Source organism: Marmota flaviventris, chromosome 10, assembly GCF_047511675.1.
Source record: "Marmota flaviventris isolate mMarFla1 chromosome 10, mMarFla1.hap1, whole genome shotgun sequence".
Lineage (NCBI taxonomy): Eukaryota > Metazoa > Chordata > Mammalia > Rodentia > Sciuridae > Marmota > Marmota flaviventris.
Genome location: NC_092507.1, coordinates 40,471,061 through 40,491,613, shown reverse-complemented (window position 1 = coordinate 40,491,613; position 20,553 = coordinate 40,471,061). Strand labels below are relative to the sequence as shown.

General features: G+C 33.2%; 1 protein-coding gene across 3 annotated transcripts in view; it reads left to right on the top strand.

Moving 5' to 3' along the window:
• Eps15 (epidermal growth factor receptor pathway substrate 15) overlaps window positions 1-20,553 on the top strand; it is a 141,618-nt gene that overhangs the window by 53,582 nt on the left and 67,483 nt on the right. For all 3 annotated transcript variants that reach the window (XM_071617816.1, XM_027944955.2, XM_071617817.1), the window contains exons 10-12: window positions 89-234; window positions 2,315-2,471; window positions 6,933-7,018. In XM_071617816.1, coding sequence (XP_071473917.1) covers window positions 89-234; window positions 2,315-2,471; window positions 6,933-7,018 — 389 coding nt within the window. The remainder of the gene's footprint in view (window positions 1-88; window positions 235-2,314; window positions 2,472-6,932; window positions 7,019-20,553) is intronic.

Below are 20,553 nucleotides of genomic sequence, written 5' to 3'. Positions count from 1 at the left end.
ATATGATATATACTGTCAGGGGTTGAAAGAGTGACATTTCAAAGTTTGTTTCATTTTGGCAGAAATACTGTTTTTCCCCCCTCTTTAGTGGGTTGTATCCCCTGCAGAAAAAGCTAAGTATGATGAAATCTTCCTGAAAACTGATAAAGATATGGATGGATTTGTATCAGGATTGGAGGTCCGTGAAATTTTCCTGAAAACGGGCTTACCATCTACCTTACTGGCCCATATTTGGTAAGACTTTATTTTATTTAAAGGGATTTTTAAAAAAATATATATGGTTTTGTGTGGGGTCTAGTTTTGTGCACTCTTAACTTTAGTCATTTTTGCAAGCAGGATAGTTTTTGTTTCCGAATTTTTTCTAGAGAAAATTTTAAATCTGAAGAGTTCTTCTGAGTAATTGACAAAAGCTTGAGTATAGGTTTCTTGAAATTTTATAAGATTGAAAGTGTCAATTGTTATTAGAATGTTAAAATTCACCATTTGTTTATCTTAAACTTAAAATTTTAATGGAGATTCAAAATATGTGAAATATAAGCAATCTAAGAAACAGTGTCTTTAAGGCTTACTTGTATAATTCTATAGGTTATATGTATACTTTCACACTTCATTTAACACATTCGATCATTTAAAAATACAGATCCTTTTCTGGGTGTGGTGGTACATGCTTGAAATCCCAGCTACTCACAAGGCTAAGGCAGGAAGATCACAAGTTCAAGGCCAACCTGGGCAACTAAGCAAGACTCTATCTCAAGAAAAAAAATGGGGCCAGGGGATGGCACTTGGGAGGTAGCTGAGTACTAGAGCATTTGCTTAGCTTGTGTAAGGTCATGGGTTCAATGCCCAGTACCCCGATTACTCTCACATGAGACACAATTCAGTGTATTTATTTTTCTTCTTTTATTTGTTTTTTTTCCAACTCAGTGTTTTAAATGAATTTATCATTAAATGTGATATTGTATATGAGCATGCTTTGAAGTGTGCCTCCTACCAATCCAGCTATTACCAGAAGTAATTTTGAGGTTTTCAAGAGGTAGCAGATATCAGAAGTGAAACAAAATAGTTACAAAGAGAAAACTTAGAAAAGAACAGAGCAGGGTGGTAGATCTGCCTTAAAAGGGACAAGTACCCCAAACTGGGAAAAATTAAACATGCATAACTAACTTTTTGAGTGCCTACATTAGGCATAATACTCAATAAATAGCAGCTGTCACAGTTGGGATTGGCATTTTGTGCAGACTTTTAATGTATCTAATCTTTAATTCTCATAGTAACCTTTCAGGATGGGTATTATCTCCATTTTATAGATAAGGAAACTAAAGCTTAGAGAGGTTAAAAAGCTTGGTTCAGGTCACAAGAAGGAAATAAATAGAAATGCTGGAATTTTAAGTCTGTTTGATACTGTGACCTGTAGTCTTTTTATCAGGCTACGCTGGCTCTCAAATAATTAAACAGATCGGGACTATTTATTTATTAAGCTAAGTCTTAATAAATGAATGAGTCAAAGAAAGAAAATAAGATGAAACATTGTGTTTCTCTTCAAGTGATTTTGTAAAGCTTTCCAGATTGCTGCCTTCTCCTCAAATGTAATCTCCATTTGCAGCTGTTCTTTCTGCTTTGGCTTAGAGATCTTTGTGTCTTCCTATTCCAAGAATTTCAGGAAGCAAGCTGACATGGAAATTTTCCTTGTTTTGGATTTGTTAAAGTGCCATTAATGAACTAAATTTTCTGAGACTTAGGTTTCATTTTTAACATCTTTTAAAGTTAAAAATTTGAGGAGTTGGGAATGTTGGGATTCTTTGGCCCACCATAACATTTACTCTGTAGTGGTTCTGGGAAATAATGAGAAAGCACAAAGTAAACCAAATTAGTGAGGCCTCTGCTGAGCACTAGGGTGAACATTCTCTTTTTACAATCTTATCTGTCTCTTCTGGCATTTGAGTGAATTTTAGACAAGCTGCAAGTTGGTGTTACTGTCTTTTAAAAAATTCAACTAATTGTTTTTAAAAAAGTACATAGTTGGATTATTCTTTTTCCTTTTTTTTTTTTCTTTTGGTATCGGGTATTGAACTCAGGAGTACTTGACCACTGAGCCACATTCCCAGCCCTATTTTGTATTTTATTTAGAGACATGGTCTCACTGAGTTGCTTAGCGCCTCACTTTTGCTGGGACTGGCTTTGAACTTTTGATCCTCCTGCCTCAGCCTTCTGAACTGCTGGAATTACAGGCATGCACCATCACATCAGCTGTCCTTGAGTTTGAGGATGGTAGTTGTTGCGCTTATATACTGTTCTTTTTTGTTTGTTTGTACAGGGCATTATGTGACACAAAGAACTGTGGGAAACTTTCAAAGGATCAGTTTGCCTTGGCTTTCTACTTAATCAATCAAAAGTTAGTAAAGGGCATTGATCCTCCTCACATTCTTAATCCTGAGATGATTCCACCATCAGACAGGACCAGTTTGCAAAAGGTAAGACAACTTAAAAGAAAATCCGAATGCATTAATAGAAAGGAACAAGTGTCCTGTCAAATTATAGACTTGGTTTGAATGGAATAGGAGAAATATGTATCTGGCTAGTAGCATAGTACTACATAGTTTGTAGTTTAATTGGTGCCTATAAAGATGTTCATGTGTGTCTTATATAACATCCTTAGTCTGTATCTTGTTTACCCAACTATTCATTACATATATGACAACTATATTTTCCAATCTTAAATTGGAAGAACTCAGTCTTATTTTTCCCTTCATGGATTTGTGAATTAATTTTTATGAATAAAGTATGAAAACTAAATGAAGGCTATTAAATTATTGTGTTCCATTTTATGGTTCACTCTTAAAGGAAACAATACAAATTTAGAAAAAAATTATAGGAGATAATAATCGTTTGGTGTCAATTTTATAATCAAAAAGCCCTCAAGAAAACATTATGTTGAGTATACATCTGTGTGTGACTTGCCATAGATGACCCTTCATTCCTGAGTTTGCATATCTGAGCAGTTAAAAGCAAGTTTTAGTTATTTTGGGTTTTTGGCCAGTAGTGGGAATTTCCAAAACTTCATTATTTCAACCATATTGTGCCTTATTTTTCTCACATTATCTAGAAATTCTTCCTGCATAGTGCATTTATGATTTTTTGGCTTGTAATAGACCTTTAAAGGTACTTGCATACGGGCTGTAGCTGTAGCTCATTGGTAGAGCGCCCGCCTTGCACGTGTGAGGCACTGGGTTCGATCTTCAGCAACACATAAAAATTAAATAAAGACATTGTGTCCAACTACAACTAAAATAAAAAAAAAAAAAAAGATACTTGCATACTGTAAAGTCTGTTTGCCTTTAAAAATAAATGTGTAGCGAAATGTATCTGTAGTCCTAGCCCATGGGATGATCTCTTGAGCTCAGGTGTTCGAGGCCAGCCTGAGCAACATAGCAAGACTTTTTCTCAAACAAAGTAAACAAAAAACAAAAACTATATTTAAATATGGCCTGTAAAATAATCATTGGTGTGGTAATTTTTTCAGGATTGTTTAAAATAGGAGCTGTCAAATGTGTGCTATGTATAAGGAGGTTCTCTTTCAAATATCAATATAAAATGAGTGAAAGGACGATCAGTTGAGTAAGGAAGGAGAATGGCGGGGAAGAAGAAAGGGAGGGCAAATGGCAAAGGTGGGCAGGGGTAGTAGGTGGTGACGTGACAGAAATTAAAATTCACTTCTATGCATATGATTTTATTGAGTTTAACCCAACAATTATGCATCTCTATAATGCTGTAATTTAAAAAGTAAATATAATGTTTTGGTTTTGCATTAATTTTGTAACAAGGGTTTAAAAAAATCCCATTTTAACCTAATAAAAGTCAACATTGGATTTTTTTTCCCCTAAGTAAACTAAATGAAATTTACTGCCACTGGATATAGAGAGCTACTTATAGAGTATTTTTTTTTTTTAAGATTGGTGTGATTTTTTTTTTTATACCTGTATTTTATTTATTTATTTTTACGTGGTGTTGAGGATCGAACCCAGTACACATGCTAGGTGGGTGCTGTACCGCTAAGCCCCAGCCCCAGCCCCTTGTTCTTGTTTTTAATAAAATAAAAATTTTATTATCTGTTTTGTGAGGGTCTTTTTTGATGGGGGTTGGTAGTACTTTGCGAATTTTTAAAAATTGCTTTTGTTAAAGATAATATTACTGAATTTGTATTTATGTCTTGTGCTATGTAACTGTATTTCAGTTATAGAATACTGTGTTGGCTTATTCTCTCACACATTTAGATTTTTTTCCATGCCTCCTTTATATTATAACTACTAATAAGACTTTCACCAACACAAAATTATGACAGATTTCTGAAGCAAATTGTTCACTGAAGTCTCTGTAATGTTAGTAGATATTTGAAGTTGCATCCGGGTATACACAGTTTTTAATTTAGTAGGTTTATCTGAAGTCTGTTCACTAGAACATAGAATACTTTTTGTCAGTTTTGTGTTGGATATCAGCATTCATCGAAATGGGATTTTATCACTGTTGACTTATCTATTAACCAAAAATTTAATACTAAAATAAAATTTGCATTCATTTTATCTTTCAGATCATCTCTTTTATCTGTATAATCGATTTTTTAAAATACGGCTTTTTTTTTTTTTTTTTTTTTTTTTGGGCAGCTTTGACTAATCCTTTTGAATGTTGCTTTCCTTTCTGTGTTTTTTCTAGTTTGGACTATTTTTTCCATTCTGCAGCACTCTGCTTTTCGCCTTTCTTGTACTGTCAGTTTCTTAACTCTACTCTCCCTCAAGGTTAGAGCTTTATTTTATGCCTTTTTTGTAGCCTTACAGGTTTTGGTTTACACTATACATTTTGAAATTAGAAGTTTTTTATGAGCAAAGTTGATTCAGAGAAAATAACCTAAACAGTATGCTTTTGTTATATATCACTTGGTCCTTGTGTATTTTAGCTTGCCTTCCCTGGGCTCTCTGATCCACTTAAAATCATCAATGTGGAATTTTTGTGTAATGCACAAAACAGGGTGAGAGAAAATATGTTGAAAGGTTTACTAATTACATTTTTCTTCAGATACCTTCCAAATGTTGTATATAATAATAGCTGAACTTTTTTCTTGCTTCCTGGTTTTGTGCCATTCTAGTCATCTAAGATATTACCTTCAAACCAATTTGTCTCATTCTGTCTTCTTAATTAATGATATTTTATTAGGAAAGATGGTCAAAAATGAGTCACTTGTAAATTAAAGTGACAGAAGAGGTGTGGAAGTCATGTGTTTTTGGATGTGCTTGCACCTCTGATAGCAAATTTCTCAGTAGCATTTATGTGTAGAAGTTACTCTTGGCGATGAAAATGAGACCAAGTGCTATTTTTTTCATTTTATTTACTTGTTTGGCTGTCTTGTGTGGCTTAGCTAACTGGACAAGTTTAAACAGTTATAATTCTAGGGAATAACTGTCACATTCAGAAATCTACTTTAATACTTCTAATTTAATATGGCATTAATAAGGGTTTTGTGTATCAGTGGAGTACAGTAAAACAGTATATTTGATATGAATCTAAAATATAAAATTGAAAATATCATTATTTTTCATAGATGAATTTTCATATTGATAGTCAAAACAGCTCAGTGCTAAAAATGCAATATGGCATTAAAAAAACAGAAGGAATTATTTGCCAATTTTGTGATCATCAAGTTTACTTTTAACATGTACTTAATGATCTTGACATGCAAGTGCCAAGGGGCATAGTGTAAAATGGCACTTGAATTTAATCAGAAGACTCTTGATTTAGCTGTTAGCTAAATTTGTGCAGCCATTGAATCTGTTTCCTTAGCTATATAATGGGGTTAATAATAATATCTGCCCTACCTCCTTCCCTAACAACCCACTTTTTATATTAGTTTTGAGAATTGACCAATGGATTTGACAGTGCTTATGAATTACAAGTGACCATATAAATGTGAAGTATAGGATATTGTTGTGCAAGTTGATGACATAAGTTCATAAGAATGTAATTTTTAATTCTACTGAGTTTTATATTTTACTAATACGGTCATCAATATATGTAACATTTTAGAAATGTGATTATTTTGTTATTTGTCATTCTCGTTGTAGCACTGGGTATAAGTGTTTAAAGGAATAGTTATTTTTTGCTCTGACTTCAACCAGCCATATAGAACCTCATTTATAGTTTACAAAGGAGATATATTTCATTTAATTTGTTAAATGGCCAGGGCAGAGATTATTTCCCTATCTTACAGGTGAAGATCATGCAGCTAGTAAAATAGTAGAGTTGTGAATAAACTCAGCTGAATTTTCTAAGTGCAGGTATCATTTAGGGACCAATTTTTGTACCTTCTTATTGAAAGAAAACCATATATAAAGGATGTCATGTATAAAGACAGTCTTTTATGTGGTGATACTAATACTTACTATAGAAAATATACCTGAGCAGTTTGTTTTTACTTGAAACAGACACTGAATGTATTTAACCAAAGTAAAATATTTATTGAACTAAGTCAACCATTATAATTCTGAGATTCAACAAAAAATTGCATACTTATTCTGTGTCAAATGATACAATTACAAACAAATCCTCCATTGATTTCCCTAAGAAATTTATACTTTGGTGGAGGAATTAGTTTATAAATCTGGTATTTGTTTTACTGCAAAATTCTGAACAGGCTAGAATCAAGTCACAAAAACTTTTGGATGTGAGGTGAGGATACATTTTATAGAATAACAGCTTTTTAAGGATTTAAGGGAACTTATATTACTATATAATTATACCAGATATGATTTTATTAAATGAATTAAAAGTATTAATAATGCAGTAAAATATGTAATACCTTGTATCTGTGTATAGTTTTTAGCATTTTCAGTGCTTGGCCTTATCTAACTTTATAGTAATGCGTAATTGTGAACTTTTTTTTTCAGAACATCATAGGATCAAGTCCTGTTGCAGATTTCTCTGCTATTAAGGAGCTAGATACGCTTAACAATGAAATAGTTGACCTGCAGAGGTATGTAAATTAAAATTACAGGTGACTTCATATACACATCTACATAGAATATATATGTATGGTGTATATGTGTGTACATGCAACACACCCTTCTGTTTCTGATACATAGTTTGGTAAATACTACCTTGTTCATCTTTACCATAATTCTATCTAAATGGAATCTTTATGCCTTATTTCATTAAATATAAGGCAACCTTTATTTGCAGGATGTGCTTTGTATCTACATGAGTTTCAATGACCTTAGTATCGTCTCTTTGAACAACAAACATGACTTGACATCCTGTACACTTAGTCTGTGCAACTTTTGGAATCTCATTACTTAGTTTGAGTTAATTTACTTTATACAAATCTGACCAAATTCTCAACTTTTTGAAAATTAGCCTTTGTTTTGTTACACAAAGCCTCTAAGCTGGACTCTGTAGCATACACCTGAAATTCCAGCAACTTGGGAGGCTGAGGCAGAAAGATTGTGAGTTAGAAGCCAACCTTAGCCATTTAGTGAGATTCTTAGCAACTTAGATCCTGTCATAAAATAGTTCAGTGGTTAAGTATCCCTGGGTTCATTCCATAGGAAAACAAAACAGAAGCAAAAAAACAAAAACAAAATACCTCTAATAAACAAAAACAATGAAAAAAACCTCCTTGGTGATCATATAGTCCACTTTCTTTCTTACTCATGGGGGGATGGGGGAAATCCAATGTCACATATCAAATTACAGATGATGCTTGTATCAGATTGAAAAGTTCAGCATTCTTTCTTTTATATAATTTTGCCTCTTATTAAGATTTAAACATTTTCAACTTTGGTTTGAAATAAGAAAAATAAGCATTTGGTTACCAAATTTGTAATGATGTTTGGGCTTCTTATTTTCAGATAGTCCTTAAATAATTTTGCTTGGTTTGTTTATGTGAGACACATTTTATAGTGGCTATATTTGAATATGTTTGTCTTTCTGTACCTATCAAGCCTGTGAAAATAGGCATATACCCCAGTGTTTTAGGATTTGCTTTCTTGACTTCCACAGTAGTTCTTTAATATATGAAATACTTTTAAAAAATATTTTTTCTTTTTTTAGTCATCCATGGACCTTTATTTTATTTATTTATATGTGATGCTGGGAATAGAACCCAGTGCCTCATACATGCTAGGCAAGTGCTTTACCACTGAGCTACAACCCCAGCCCAGTATAAAATACTCTTATAGTGAGTTTCAATATTAATTAGAGTGTCATTATAAAATGCCCTTGCCTAAACCACCGATTGTAATGTGTGTTATATTTTGGTCAATTAAGCTTTCAGTAACTTTTAGTAACCATAATGTTCAGGGGTACCAATGTCAGTCTTTGTAGTGAATAAAAAATAACAATTTAAAAACATTGTATTTGGGCTGGGGATGTGGCTCAAGCGGTAGCGTGCTTGCCTGGCTTGCACGCGGCGCTGGGTTCAATCCTCAGCACCACATACAAATAAAGATGTTGTGTCTGCCGAAAACTAAAAAATAAATATTAAAAAATTCTCTCTCTCTCTCTCTCAAAAAAACAAACAAAAAACCATTGTATCTAACATTTTCTAACTGTGTTATGAAAGTTAAGAGTTTTAAAACTTTGTTAGTTTTTAGGTTATAGTCACATTTTATAAATGTTGTGATATATTAATACATGATTTGATATTCATGAAAATATTTTCTCTAGGCTTTTATTTTAGGTGAGATTTATAGGGTAGACAAACTTTCATGATCTGTCAAAGCCAGTAATGTCATAATGAATTAGTAAAATTATACTTGTTAAAATTCACTTTTGTAAAAGTGGTTTTATTTGATCACTAAGTAGTTAGCGTATCCCATTAAAAACCTTGACTTTCATTATTGTGAATAACATTTTTTTTTCTGGACAAAATTCTTCCTTTTTATGCATTTTTATTTTGTGGTACTGGGACTAAACCTGGGGCGCTGGGACTGAACCTGGGGTGCCCTTCCACTTTCTAGATTCCCCAGTCTAATTTTACTTTTTTTAATTTTTAATTTTAATTTTTACATTTTGAGATGGGGTCTTGCTAAATTGCTGAGATTGACCTCGAACTTGCAGCTTCCTGAGTTGCTGGGATTCCTGGTATGCAATACCACACTCAGCTGTCTTCAGCCTTTAAATCTCTTTTAGTACTATATCAGGATGTGATGTGTATGATTACAAAACAGGAAAAAAAAATTTAAACAGATTTTATTTGTGGCATTTACTAAATTGTTGTCTGGCAAAATATTAGACTCTCCTCCTTTGTTGACTTTGAGATGAAGATTTAATTTTAGTCCAGGATCAGATCTACAAATAAACAGCATACATAATATGGAAAAATTATAATGAATATATGATGAATATGGCACTTTATAATACTTTTTTCCCTTGATAGTTATAATGCATATTTATTATAAACATTTGGGAAGTGGTGAAATGAAGGTTTCATAGAATAATATTTTGTTTTCAGCATTGCATATCAATGGAAATATTGAAGACTATATATGTAACTTGGGAGTTAGTTGGGTAAAGAATATTCTTTATTAGAGCTGAGAAAGTAGCTCAGTGGCAGATTTCTTGCCTAGTACATGCAAAGCCCCAGGTTCAATCCCCAGTGCCACAACAAACAAAAGAACATTCTTTGTTGCTGGTCAGAAATGAGACATTGTGTTATCATCGTTAGTTCACCAGATTATTTGTAATAGAAAATATAAAACATTAATAGCTTTTGCTTAAAGTAGGAAAAGCAATGGTTGTAATATAATACTCTCATCAAATACCTGGATCTCTTGCTGGAGGTCAGGATATATATTTTTCATTGTCCACTAGTGTTTTCATCTGAATTTCTAGGGAGGCATGACTTTCTAATCTGCCTGACTGCTATCCTGTATTTCCCTTTCTTGGTGACATCACCATTCAACCAGTCACTCAAATTAGAAACCTGAGATTTTTTTTTCCCTCCCATTTTAAAAATTTTTTGAAATATTTCTTGAATTCCTTCCTACCTTCCCATATCCTTTCCCTAACCAGCTCCTTCTCATCCTTTAAATCTTACCTTAGAAATTATTATCTCTAGGAGGAGAGGTCTTCCTTGACTGTATTACCTCCTAAGCCTCGTACTCTTCAAATCTTATTTAAGAGCCCCTATTTACAATGGTCATAGCACATACTTACCATACTTTATTATAGTAGTCTGTTTTTTAAAAATCTCTCACTAGACTGTGTGTTTTTCAATTATAGGGATTACTTACTTTTCACTGTTATAATCCCTAGTGTTCATCTTATAGTAAATGAGAAAATAATTAAAATTTGTCTTCTCTTTCTAATTTTTTGTCTTAGTTTTAACCCTTTCCTTTTATCTGTATTACTATTATTACCTCCTGTTTGGCTCCCTGCTTTGAGCCTTTCCTTCCTTTCTTTAGACCTTTCTGCACTTACAGTTGATATATAAAATACAACCCAGATCCCTCAGTGACTCCTTCCCCAACTGGATACAGTTCACTTTCCTGAGCATGGCTTAAAGGCTTTTCCTTCATGGTATTCCCCTGGCATCCTGGCCATTCTTCTGCCTTAGCCATCTCTCATAGTACAACACCATGAAGGTTACTGAGAGCAGACTCTGTGTTTGCTCTTTCTACATCAGTGCTTAGCAGAGTAGTCTAACCCACCATTTTATATTCATCCCTTTCTCTAGCTATGGCACTATAACTATAACATGCCACCACTTTTATTCTTCTTTGCCTATGATTGTGCTTTCCTCTTTGCTTGGAACACACAACTTTTGCCTTGTAAACTTCCATTCGTTCTTCCAGGCCCAGCTTAAATGTCATCTCTTCTGTTAAACCTTCACTGAAATCTTCAGAATGTTAATTTTTCTTTTCTCTACCTCCAGAGACTTTATTCCTGTATTTTGTTACTTGCTAAGTTTCTTTTAGTAATTTATATTTCTTATTTGGGAAATTTTGAATTCCTTATCCGCAAAGTACCTGACATCATAGAATCTCAGCATAGATTAGTTGATTAGTGAATGAATGAAAGTATGTTGTAAATATCAGAATATTTCTTATCAAATAAACATAATATCAAATTTATCATTAAAAAACATTTTTAGTTGTAGATGGACACAATACCTTTATTTTGTTTATTTAGTTTTCTTATTTTTTATTTTTTAATGTATTTATTTATTTTGTGGTTGTAGATGGACAGCATTCCTTTATTTAATTTGTTTATTTTAATGTGGTGCTGAGGATTGAACCCAGTGCCTCACACTAGCTAGGCAAGCACTCTACCAATGAGCCACAACCCCAACCCAAACTTATCATTTTAAAAACTCTACAGTTCAGTAGTATTAAATGTACAACCATCACCATATCCATCTTTAAAATTCCAGAAGTGCAGTTGCTGAGTCATACGGTGGTAATTGCACAACTGTTTTTGCGTTAGGATTTCCTTTGAGAATTTGATGAAGGCTATTTGTCTATGCCCCCAGAAAAAAAGAATGTGTTTCCATCTATGCTATTTTGCATTTATTTTAGGAGTTCCTAGACCCTTAAAAACTTATCTGTGGATCCATTTTTAAGAATCCTTGCTCCAAAAGTAAAATGTGTCAGATGGGGAAGTTATTGGTGGAGAAAAATGCAAAACATTTGGGAGATTGATTAAGTCACTTGGTTAGTGTAGTGGTGGTGAATTATGCTGAGGCAGGAGTTAATATTTTGCCTTCTCTTAGTGTCTACTTCCTATCTTTGTCCTTTTAGCAAGAACATCAGGAAGTAAAAGCCACATCCTGTCTTGCCTGTTCATTATCCTGGTCTTGAGCCAATAAACAGGATAGATAATTATTATAATAGTTATTGGGTACTGTGCTGTGCCTGCTTTATATAAATTCTTCTTTTGAATTCTTACAACATTCCTGAAGAGTAAGGTTTTATCTTGTTTTTCAGATGAAGAAATATTGAAATAGGTCTATATTTCCAAGAAGCTTTCCCTGATATCTACCTCAGTTAAGAGAGCACTCAGTTTCCTTCTCTCAGAACACTTTCAGTAGTGAATTATATTTCTGTACCCTACAGATTCTGAATTCTGTGTGGTGGTAAAGACCAACTCTTAACTTCTTCTTCTTTTTTTTTTTTTTAACACAAAACCCATTTTATTATACAAAAAATAGTACACAATAAAAAGACTATTTCACTTAGTCCCACTGTTAATTGGTAAACCAGTTATAGTTGGTGTGTAGCTTTATATTTATATTCAGATTTATATTTATGCACATATACTTGTATAAATATTTTTACAAAAACACATACCATGATATAATGACCAACTCTTAACTTCTAACCAGGCAATATAGTGTAGAATTTCAGAGTATGGCTCTTTAACCAGATTGCCTGACATCATTTGGTCAAATTTACTTAACCATCTGTACTTCAGTTTTTTGATCTGTGAGATGAATATACAAATAATACCATGTAGAGTAGTTAACACAGTTCTTAGACCATGGTAAACTTTAAATACATGGTAGTAGTTATCATCATTAAGCATTATCCTCATTCCTAACACTCAGTTTATCACTTAGAGCACTGAATTTACTGAATAGCTACTCAGTAAATATTTGAATGAGTAAGAAGCTGAGTGAGTTCTCTTTCCCTAGTTGAAGAGAGATTGGAATTTTATAGCCAGGTACCCAAATTCTATATTCCTAATTATGTAGACCTCTATTCCAATCATATTTAAGGACTTAATTTTTACAAAAAAATTAAGGGAGTGTTAGCATATGCCTTGAATTTAAAAAAAAAAAAAAATGTTTTTTGGCCAGGCACCATGACACAGGCCTGTAATCCCAGTGACTCCGGAGGTTGAAGCAGGGGGATTGCACATTTGAGGCCAGCCTCATCAATTTAACAAGGCCCTAAGCAACTTAGTGAGATCCTGTTTGAAAATAATAAGGACTAGGACTGTGGCTTAGTGCTAAAGCACCCCTGGGTTCAATCCCTGGTACAATAAACTTAAAAAATAATTAAATAAAATAGTAAAAAGAAAAAATATTTTGGTTTACTTTGGTTCCATTTCTATCAAAACTATTAAATCTGGAGAGATCATTGCTTATAGTATTAAATGTGAGCTCTTTGCTTATATGATCCAATTTGGTCTGTTTCTGGCTCTGTAAAGGTCTCAATTGAGCATTACTGATTAAATACTTGAAGCTCTAGGTTGTATGTGCATTTGTTTGGTAATAGAGTGGCTACCTCGTTCATTTTCACAGTGTATGGGTAATCATTAAAATCTCTGTTTGGCAGATTCTCCTTATTTGAAAATTCCTTGTTAAAATCTGAAGCTGCTTTGTACAGTGCAGTAGCCACTAGTCATGTGACTGTTGAACATTTGAAATGTGGCTAGTCCAAGTTAATATTTGCTATTAGTATAAAATGTACTGGATTTCAAAGACTTAGAAAAAGAATATAAAATGTCTCATTAATATTTTTATACTTATTACATGCTGAAATGTTAATAATTTTGATATAATTAATATAAAATATATTAAAATAAATTTCATTTGTTCCTTTTTATTTTTTAATATGTAACTGTAAGATCATTTAAAATTACATAGTTGGCTTGCATTATAATTTTGGTGGGCCTGCTTTGGTCTGACTCAATTGTGTTCTGTAGAAATTACATTTCATTTACTTGTAGTATTTTGTGGTTGTGGTAACTTATTAAGGAGGCAATGATCTCTTGGAGGCATTGATCTCTTTTAATAAAGCATTATTTTTCTAAAAGAGAATAAGTATTCTTATTGATTCTTTTAGTTATATAAAACATTAGGAGGGCTGGGGATGTAGTTCAACGGTAGATTGCTTGTCTAGCACATGCAAGGCGTTGGGTTTGATCCTCAGCACTATATAAAAATAAATAAAATAAAGGCATTGTGTCCAACTACAATATATATATATATTTATATTTAATAAAATAAGTAAAACATTAGGATGTCCAGATGTCATGACAGGTAACTATAATTCCAGTGATTCAGGAGGCTGAGACAGGAGGATCACAGGTTCAAAGCCAGCCAATTTAGTGAGGGTTTAAGCAACTTAACAAGACCCTGTCTCAAAACAGAAAATAAATAGAGCTGGGACATAGCTTAGTGGTTAAGCACTCCTGGGTTCAATCTCCTGGTACCAAAACAATAACAATAAAAACAGCAGGACACATTTTGACATAATCACAAAAGCAGGGAGTATAATTTGTTCTAATTCAGTCCTCAGTACTTTCCCTCTCCTCTCCTCCTACTTCCCCCTTCTCCCCTCTTTCTACTCTACTGATCTTTTTACAATTTATAGTTGTAGTTTATTATAGTTATTTATAGTTTTTAATTAATGAACTGTGCATATATACTTGATATAAAAATTCAGTCAGATTCATTCCACTGTTCTGTTTTCCTATCCTTTCTTCCTCCCCCTCAATCCTCTTCCTCTACTCTTTCCTCTTTTTTGATAAAATTGCCTCTTCCTTTTTACCCTTTCTTTTTCTCTTTCAGACCCCACCCCTTAGATTGGATCAGCTTCCCTCATTTCAGAGAAAACATTCACCTTTTGACTTTTTGGGACTGGCTTATTTCACTTAGCACAATAGGCTGTAGTTCCACCCATTTACCAGTAAATGCCATAATTTCATTCTTCTTTATGGCTGATTAATACTCCATTGTGTATATATACAACATTTTCTTTATCTGTTCATCTGTGAAGGGCACCTAGACTGTTTCCATAGCTTGGCTGTTGTGAATTGTGCTGTTATAAACACTGATATGGCTGAATCACTGTAGTATGCCGATCTTAAAAATCTTTTGAATGTATACTGAAGAATGGGATAGCTGGGTCACATGGTAGTTCCATTTCTAATTTTTTGAGGAATCTTCATACTTAAAGCTGTATTTTTAAATATGTGATAATCTACCAAGAAGTTTCAGCTCCTGGAGAATTTAACAGTCAGTCTCCACAGATATAATTTACCTCTTTAAAGAAGCCAGTAACGGTTGCGTTTTTGAAATAATAGCAAATAATATAATGGTACTAATAATAACAGTTGAAATTTATTTAGTACTTACTATGTTGAAGGCATTGTGCTAGAGTCTTTCTAGATGTAAATAAATTCTTCCCATCAACTTCAATATCCCCATTTTGTAATTGAGAAAACTACGGCTTAGTTTTACATTTCTTTTATTTTTTTAAATCTCAATTTGTCATTCTGGAAAATTAGAACAAATTTTTTTTTGGATTTGCAAAATTAACTTTTATTTCTCCTTTGAAAAGTCCTGCTTAAGGGATGCTTTGGTTATGTAAGCCATGCTCCAAAGTTTATGTCTTTTCTGATTCCAGTTAGGCTTTCTTTTCAATGACTTATGTCCATGAGTATGTTCTCTGACGTATTTTTCAAAAACAAAGCTATTAAAACAGCAGCCTCTCAGAACTAAGTAAGAGATTGAATTGTTCACATAGTACCATTTGCCCTTAAACTTTACAGCATTTATCCTAAAATTTTATGACTAATATCTTTTTTTCCTAGCAAACTATAAATAAGGGCCCAACTTAAATCTTATTTTGTGTGAAGTATATATTCAATAAATATTTGTTCAAAGAAAGAAATAATACAATTTATATATATAGAACATATAATTAAGGCAACTTTTAGAGAAATACCTTCTACTTACCTATTAGCAGCTGGAATACTGCATTATAATTATTTCTTTATTTATTAGGCAGAGGAGAATGAAGAGAGAAGAGAGGGTATGGAAGTAGAAAGGATAGTGGAATGAATCAGACATTATTACCCTATGTGTATAAATGATTATTTCTTTATGTTCTTCTCTTTAACTTCCCACACTAAGCATGTATATACACTGAATTGAGAGCTTAAAGTCTGGTACCTATCCCACTATTTTTATATCGCAGTCACAATTATGTAGTAGGTCTTGAAGTTGCATAGGGATATATTGGATCTGTTGTGTATTTTCTCTTTTATTCTTCACACCAATTCTACATGTAATATGAAAAGTAGATGTCTTTTTTTATAAACACAGAAAACTAGGCCTTAGTAAGAGTTTGGTACTCTTTAACTTTTTATTTAGCATATACTATTTACTAGATGTATTGGCAAAAATTATTTAATCCTTTCTGTAACTGTGAGATACATCAGGTTTATTTACCTCTTTGAAGAGAAGAAAACTGAGGCTTAAGAAAGGTGAATATGAAGTGATATTCCTAACTGGGGTTGGTTTTAAGCAAAAGGGAATATTTAATGACTACATGTAATTGGAAGCATAAGGGTGTAGATGGAAGGTGTGTTAGGACTCATAGAAACAGAACCTTTAGAATATGTATAAATGTACATTATAAGGGGGGGTGGGAAAAATTATTTTAAGGAATTTGTTCACATGATTGGGGAGCCCGTAATTTAAAAATCTGTAGAGCAGGCCAGCAGGCTATAGACTCATAGTAGAGTTGATTTTATAGCTTGAGTCTACAAAGGCAATCTGGAAACAGAATTCCCTCTTTCTTCAGGGACTTCTTTAAGGCCTTCATCGATTGGATGAGGGCCACTTACATTATAGAGGATAATCTACTTTATTCTGATTTAATAGTTAACCTCACCTAAAAAGTACTTTCATAACAACATCTTGCCTATTGTTTGTCCATGTATCTGGGTACTGTAGCTGAGCTAAGTTTGCTCATAAAGTTAACTATCGTAAGTGACAGGAACCAGGGCCTAAGCCTTGCCAAGACTTACTCTCTAGCATCTGTAATTTATTATTAGTAGTAATAGTAGCAGTAGTAGGTATAATATTGGCAATAGTACTTTTTTAATTTTAGTGTCAAGTAAAGACATCTTAGATAAAGATTCTGACAGTCTTGTCTTTGATCACAGACCCATTCTTAAATTAATTGCTATAATTATGAGGTAAGGTACTAGGACTGGTTGAGTGTGCATCAGGAACTAATCTCTGGTCAGTCCTTGCTCAAAGAGATAAAGTCTACAAAAAGATGGCATCTTCTGTTTGAATCATCTGGACAGAAAAAATAGGTTAGGGAGAAAGAGAAACAGTTTCCAGAAGAAGGGTTGCCAGACCCTAGAAGGGAGGTCCAGCCAGAACCAATATCACTTACTATAGTGATTTAAGATTATCTGTGAGGGAGTCAGTATTTTAATTCTGGACTATTTTCCTTCAAATCCTATGCTTTGAAACTGTATAATGAGTTTGTAAAAGTAGAGAATAATTGGATTATTTTTTATATTTAGACAAGATTTTAAGGCAGAGATTTTACTGATAACATTACATTCTGTAACTCTGTCAGATTGTTTTCTAATCATTAAGTACTTTTTACATATTTAAAAATTTCTCCTGCAAACAAAGATATGAAAAATTGTGGTATATATATTTATATGTGTGTATTAAGAATTGTAATGCAGGGCTGGGGATGTGGCTCAAGCGGTAATGCGCTCGCCTGGCATGCAAGGGGCGCTGGGTTTGATCCTCAGCACCACATAAAAAATAAAATAAAGATATCGAGTCCACCGAAAATTGAAAAATAGATATTAAAAAATTCTCTCTCTTCTCTCTTTCTCTCTCTCTCTCTTAAAAAAAAAAAGAACTGTAATGCAAAAAAAAAGTACATGTATAATGGCATAAATTGACGTGAACATACTTTATATACAGAGATACAAAAAATTGTGCTCTATATGTGTAATAAGGATTGTAATGCATTCCACTGTTGTCATATATTTTTTAAAAATAATAAAATCAATTAAAAAATTTCTCCTAGACTTAGGTTGTAATTCAGTGGTAGAGCACTTGTCTAGCATGTGTGAGGCATGGGGTTTTGATACTCAGCACCATAAATAAATAAGTAAAATAAAGGTCCACTGACAACTAAAAAATTATTAAAAAATAAATAGATAAAAATAAAAAATTACTCCATCAACATTAAAGTTCTGAGTAGCTGGGCTTGGTGGCTAATGCATATAATTCCAGCAACTTTGGAGGCTAAGGCAGGAAGGTCAGGAGTTCAAGGCCAAGCCTTGGTAATCTTGAGACTTGATCTCAGAATGAAAAATAAAAGAGGGTGGGGTGGGGTAGAGTTCTAAGTAATGTTGATATTTAGGATGAAAGCCTTTTTTTTCCCTAAATTATATGACATTTTCTACATTTCACCTTCTAATCCTGATATGGTAGAGATATTAGTATCTACATATGGAAAAGAAGACTGGGGCTCTGAAAGGTTAAGTGATGTAATCAGAGTCAATCTGTGTTTCACAGCAGAATCAAATTAGAATCTGTTCCCTGGTTTTTTTTGTTTTGTTTGTTTGTTTTGCTCATTTTGTTGCTCTCCATAAGATCCACATGTCTTCCTAATGTCTACATGAAAATAGCATCTTTTACTTTGCTTGTAAAAGCTACTTAATAATAAGCATTTTGAGGGTTAAATGTGTCCCAAAAGAATTTTTACAAATGGGGCTCAAGAGTGTAAAATGTAGCTTAATGAGTTTTTACAGCTTTCTAGTTTTCAAGCTTCGTTTTCTGGTTAGAAATGCTTATTTTCAGAATAGAGGATTAAACTATGTGTCTGGGAAGGACTTCGAAGGTGATTTAATTCTGTCTCTATGATAATATTGGAATAGCATCAAAGTTAAGGCAGATGGCTCACTCCCTTCTCCTCCTAAACAGAGCCTGGGAAAATGGAAGTGAATCACATGGACTCAAGGTTTTTCAGCCTGTCTTTGTGAGCCACTTTTGACTACTTCATATTAGATCTATGCAGTTATCAACCTCAGGCTTCTGAAAGCCTAGCTTGGGCTTTGTTTTCTTTGATGATTCAGATTCCAGGGTGCATGGAATTAGATCTGTCAGTCTGAAACACTGGGAAGCTCTGTCCCTGGTTCTACCTATAGCTTTGGTTCTTATGGATTCCTCAAGATGTGCAAGTATCTTGAAGGTAATAGGGGTAAAAAATATATATACCTGGGGACTCTGCATATAAAGATTGCCACTTCTCATTGTGGCACAGATCCTTGAAAAGAGAATTCAGTTTTTAAATTACTGATGTTAAACAGAATGGTTTGTGTTTAGGAGAATGCGTATTGTTGTGACCAAACATCTTTCATGTATCTAAATGTATATTTAGATGTTTTTACTTGTCTGAAGTGAGAAGATAATTATAGAAGTTAAGAGCTATTGCATGACAATAGAATAATAATTTGACATCTGAAATTATAAGTCGTAAGAAAATTATTCAATTATCAGTGTGGTTTATGGGGCAAGTTTTCAGTTTATTTCTGTATAGAAAGTGATATAATTGAACATTTAATTTTTACTTTTTTTATTATTAAAATATATATATATATATATATATATATATATATATATATATATATATATATATATATATTAGTTGTAGATGAACACAAAGTATCTTTATTTATTTTTATGAGGTGCTGAGGATCAAACCCCATGGCGCTTTACCACTGAACTATAGCCCCAGCCCAGAACATTTAATTTTTAAAGTTTTCTCTTTAGCAATGTATATGATAGTACTTGGTTTTGATTATAAAAGGAATTAATATGAGAATAGAATTTTGCTAGATTATTAAGTTCATTTTATCTCTGTAGTAAGAAGGTTCCCATATTTTATTTAGTTGGGAAAGATTTTCAGAATATGTTTGGAGACAGCATCACAGTTTGTTCCCTGCTCCATACACTTCAATTTATAAAGAGACATTTGTACTCTTCAAGCTTCCTCCATGTTACACAAACATAAACCTTGTTTGCTGATAAGAGCCGAGAGTCCTTTGTGATGTTTTCTTTTTCACCAAGTGAGCTTTCTTCCTTTCTCTGCTATTCTTCTGCCTGGCTACTTAAAGTCAGCTCACCGCCTTCTTGCAGCCCTGTTTTCCTGCATGCACACTTGATCTTCTGAGTAGACACTGTCAGTAACAGGATTTAACAGCAGAGCAGAAGGAACTAAAATGTGCACGTTCACATTTACATTGGTATGAATAGTGCTGATCTATGATATTGTGCAATATTTTCTTTTTTTTTATTATCTACTGTCTGAAATGGAGCTGAAGTGATGTTGACCTTGTGGAATGCCTCTGAGGATTAGAGGTGGGGGTGAGGGCTAGATTTTCATGTGACTTATTTCTGACATACTGCAGCAGGACTGAAACACTCATCTGCTCACATAAGGAGGAAAGAAAAAAATTCCAAGATTGAGCTTGCAGGATTTGTGTGGTATTTTCAGAATTTTTTCCCTTGTGTTTTTCTGTTTTTCATTTTACCTAATTTGATAAGGGTTGGAGGTGGGAGATGGCCTTTGTATAATAAATAGATTAAGGGATGGAAGGAACAGGCTGCAATGATGATGATTCGCATGGTGAGGGACTGTTTAAAATCTCCAGGACATCATGACCCACATTGCGACCCGTCCGACAAACGGTTAGTAAGCTCCTTGGCCATGTCAAGTCTTTAAAAGTAACAAT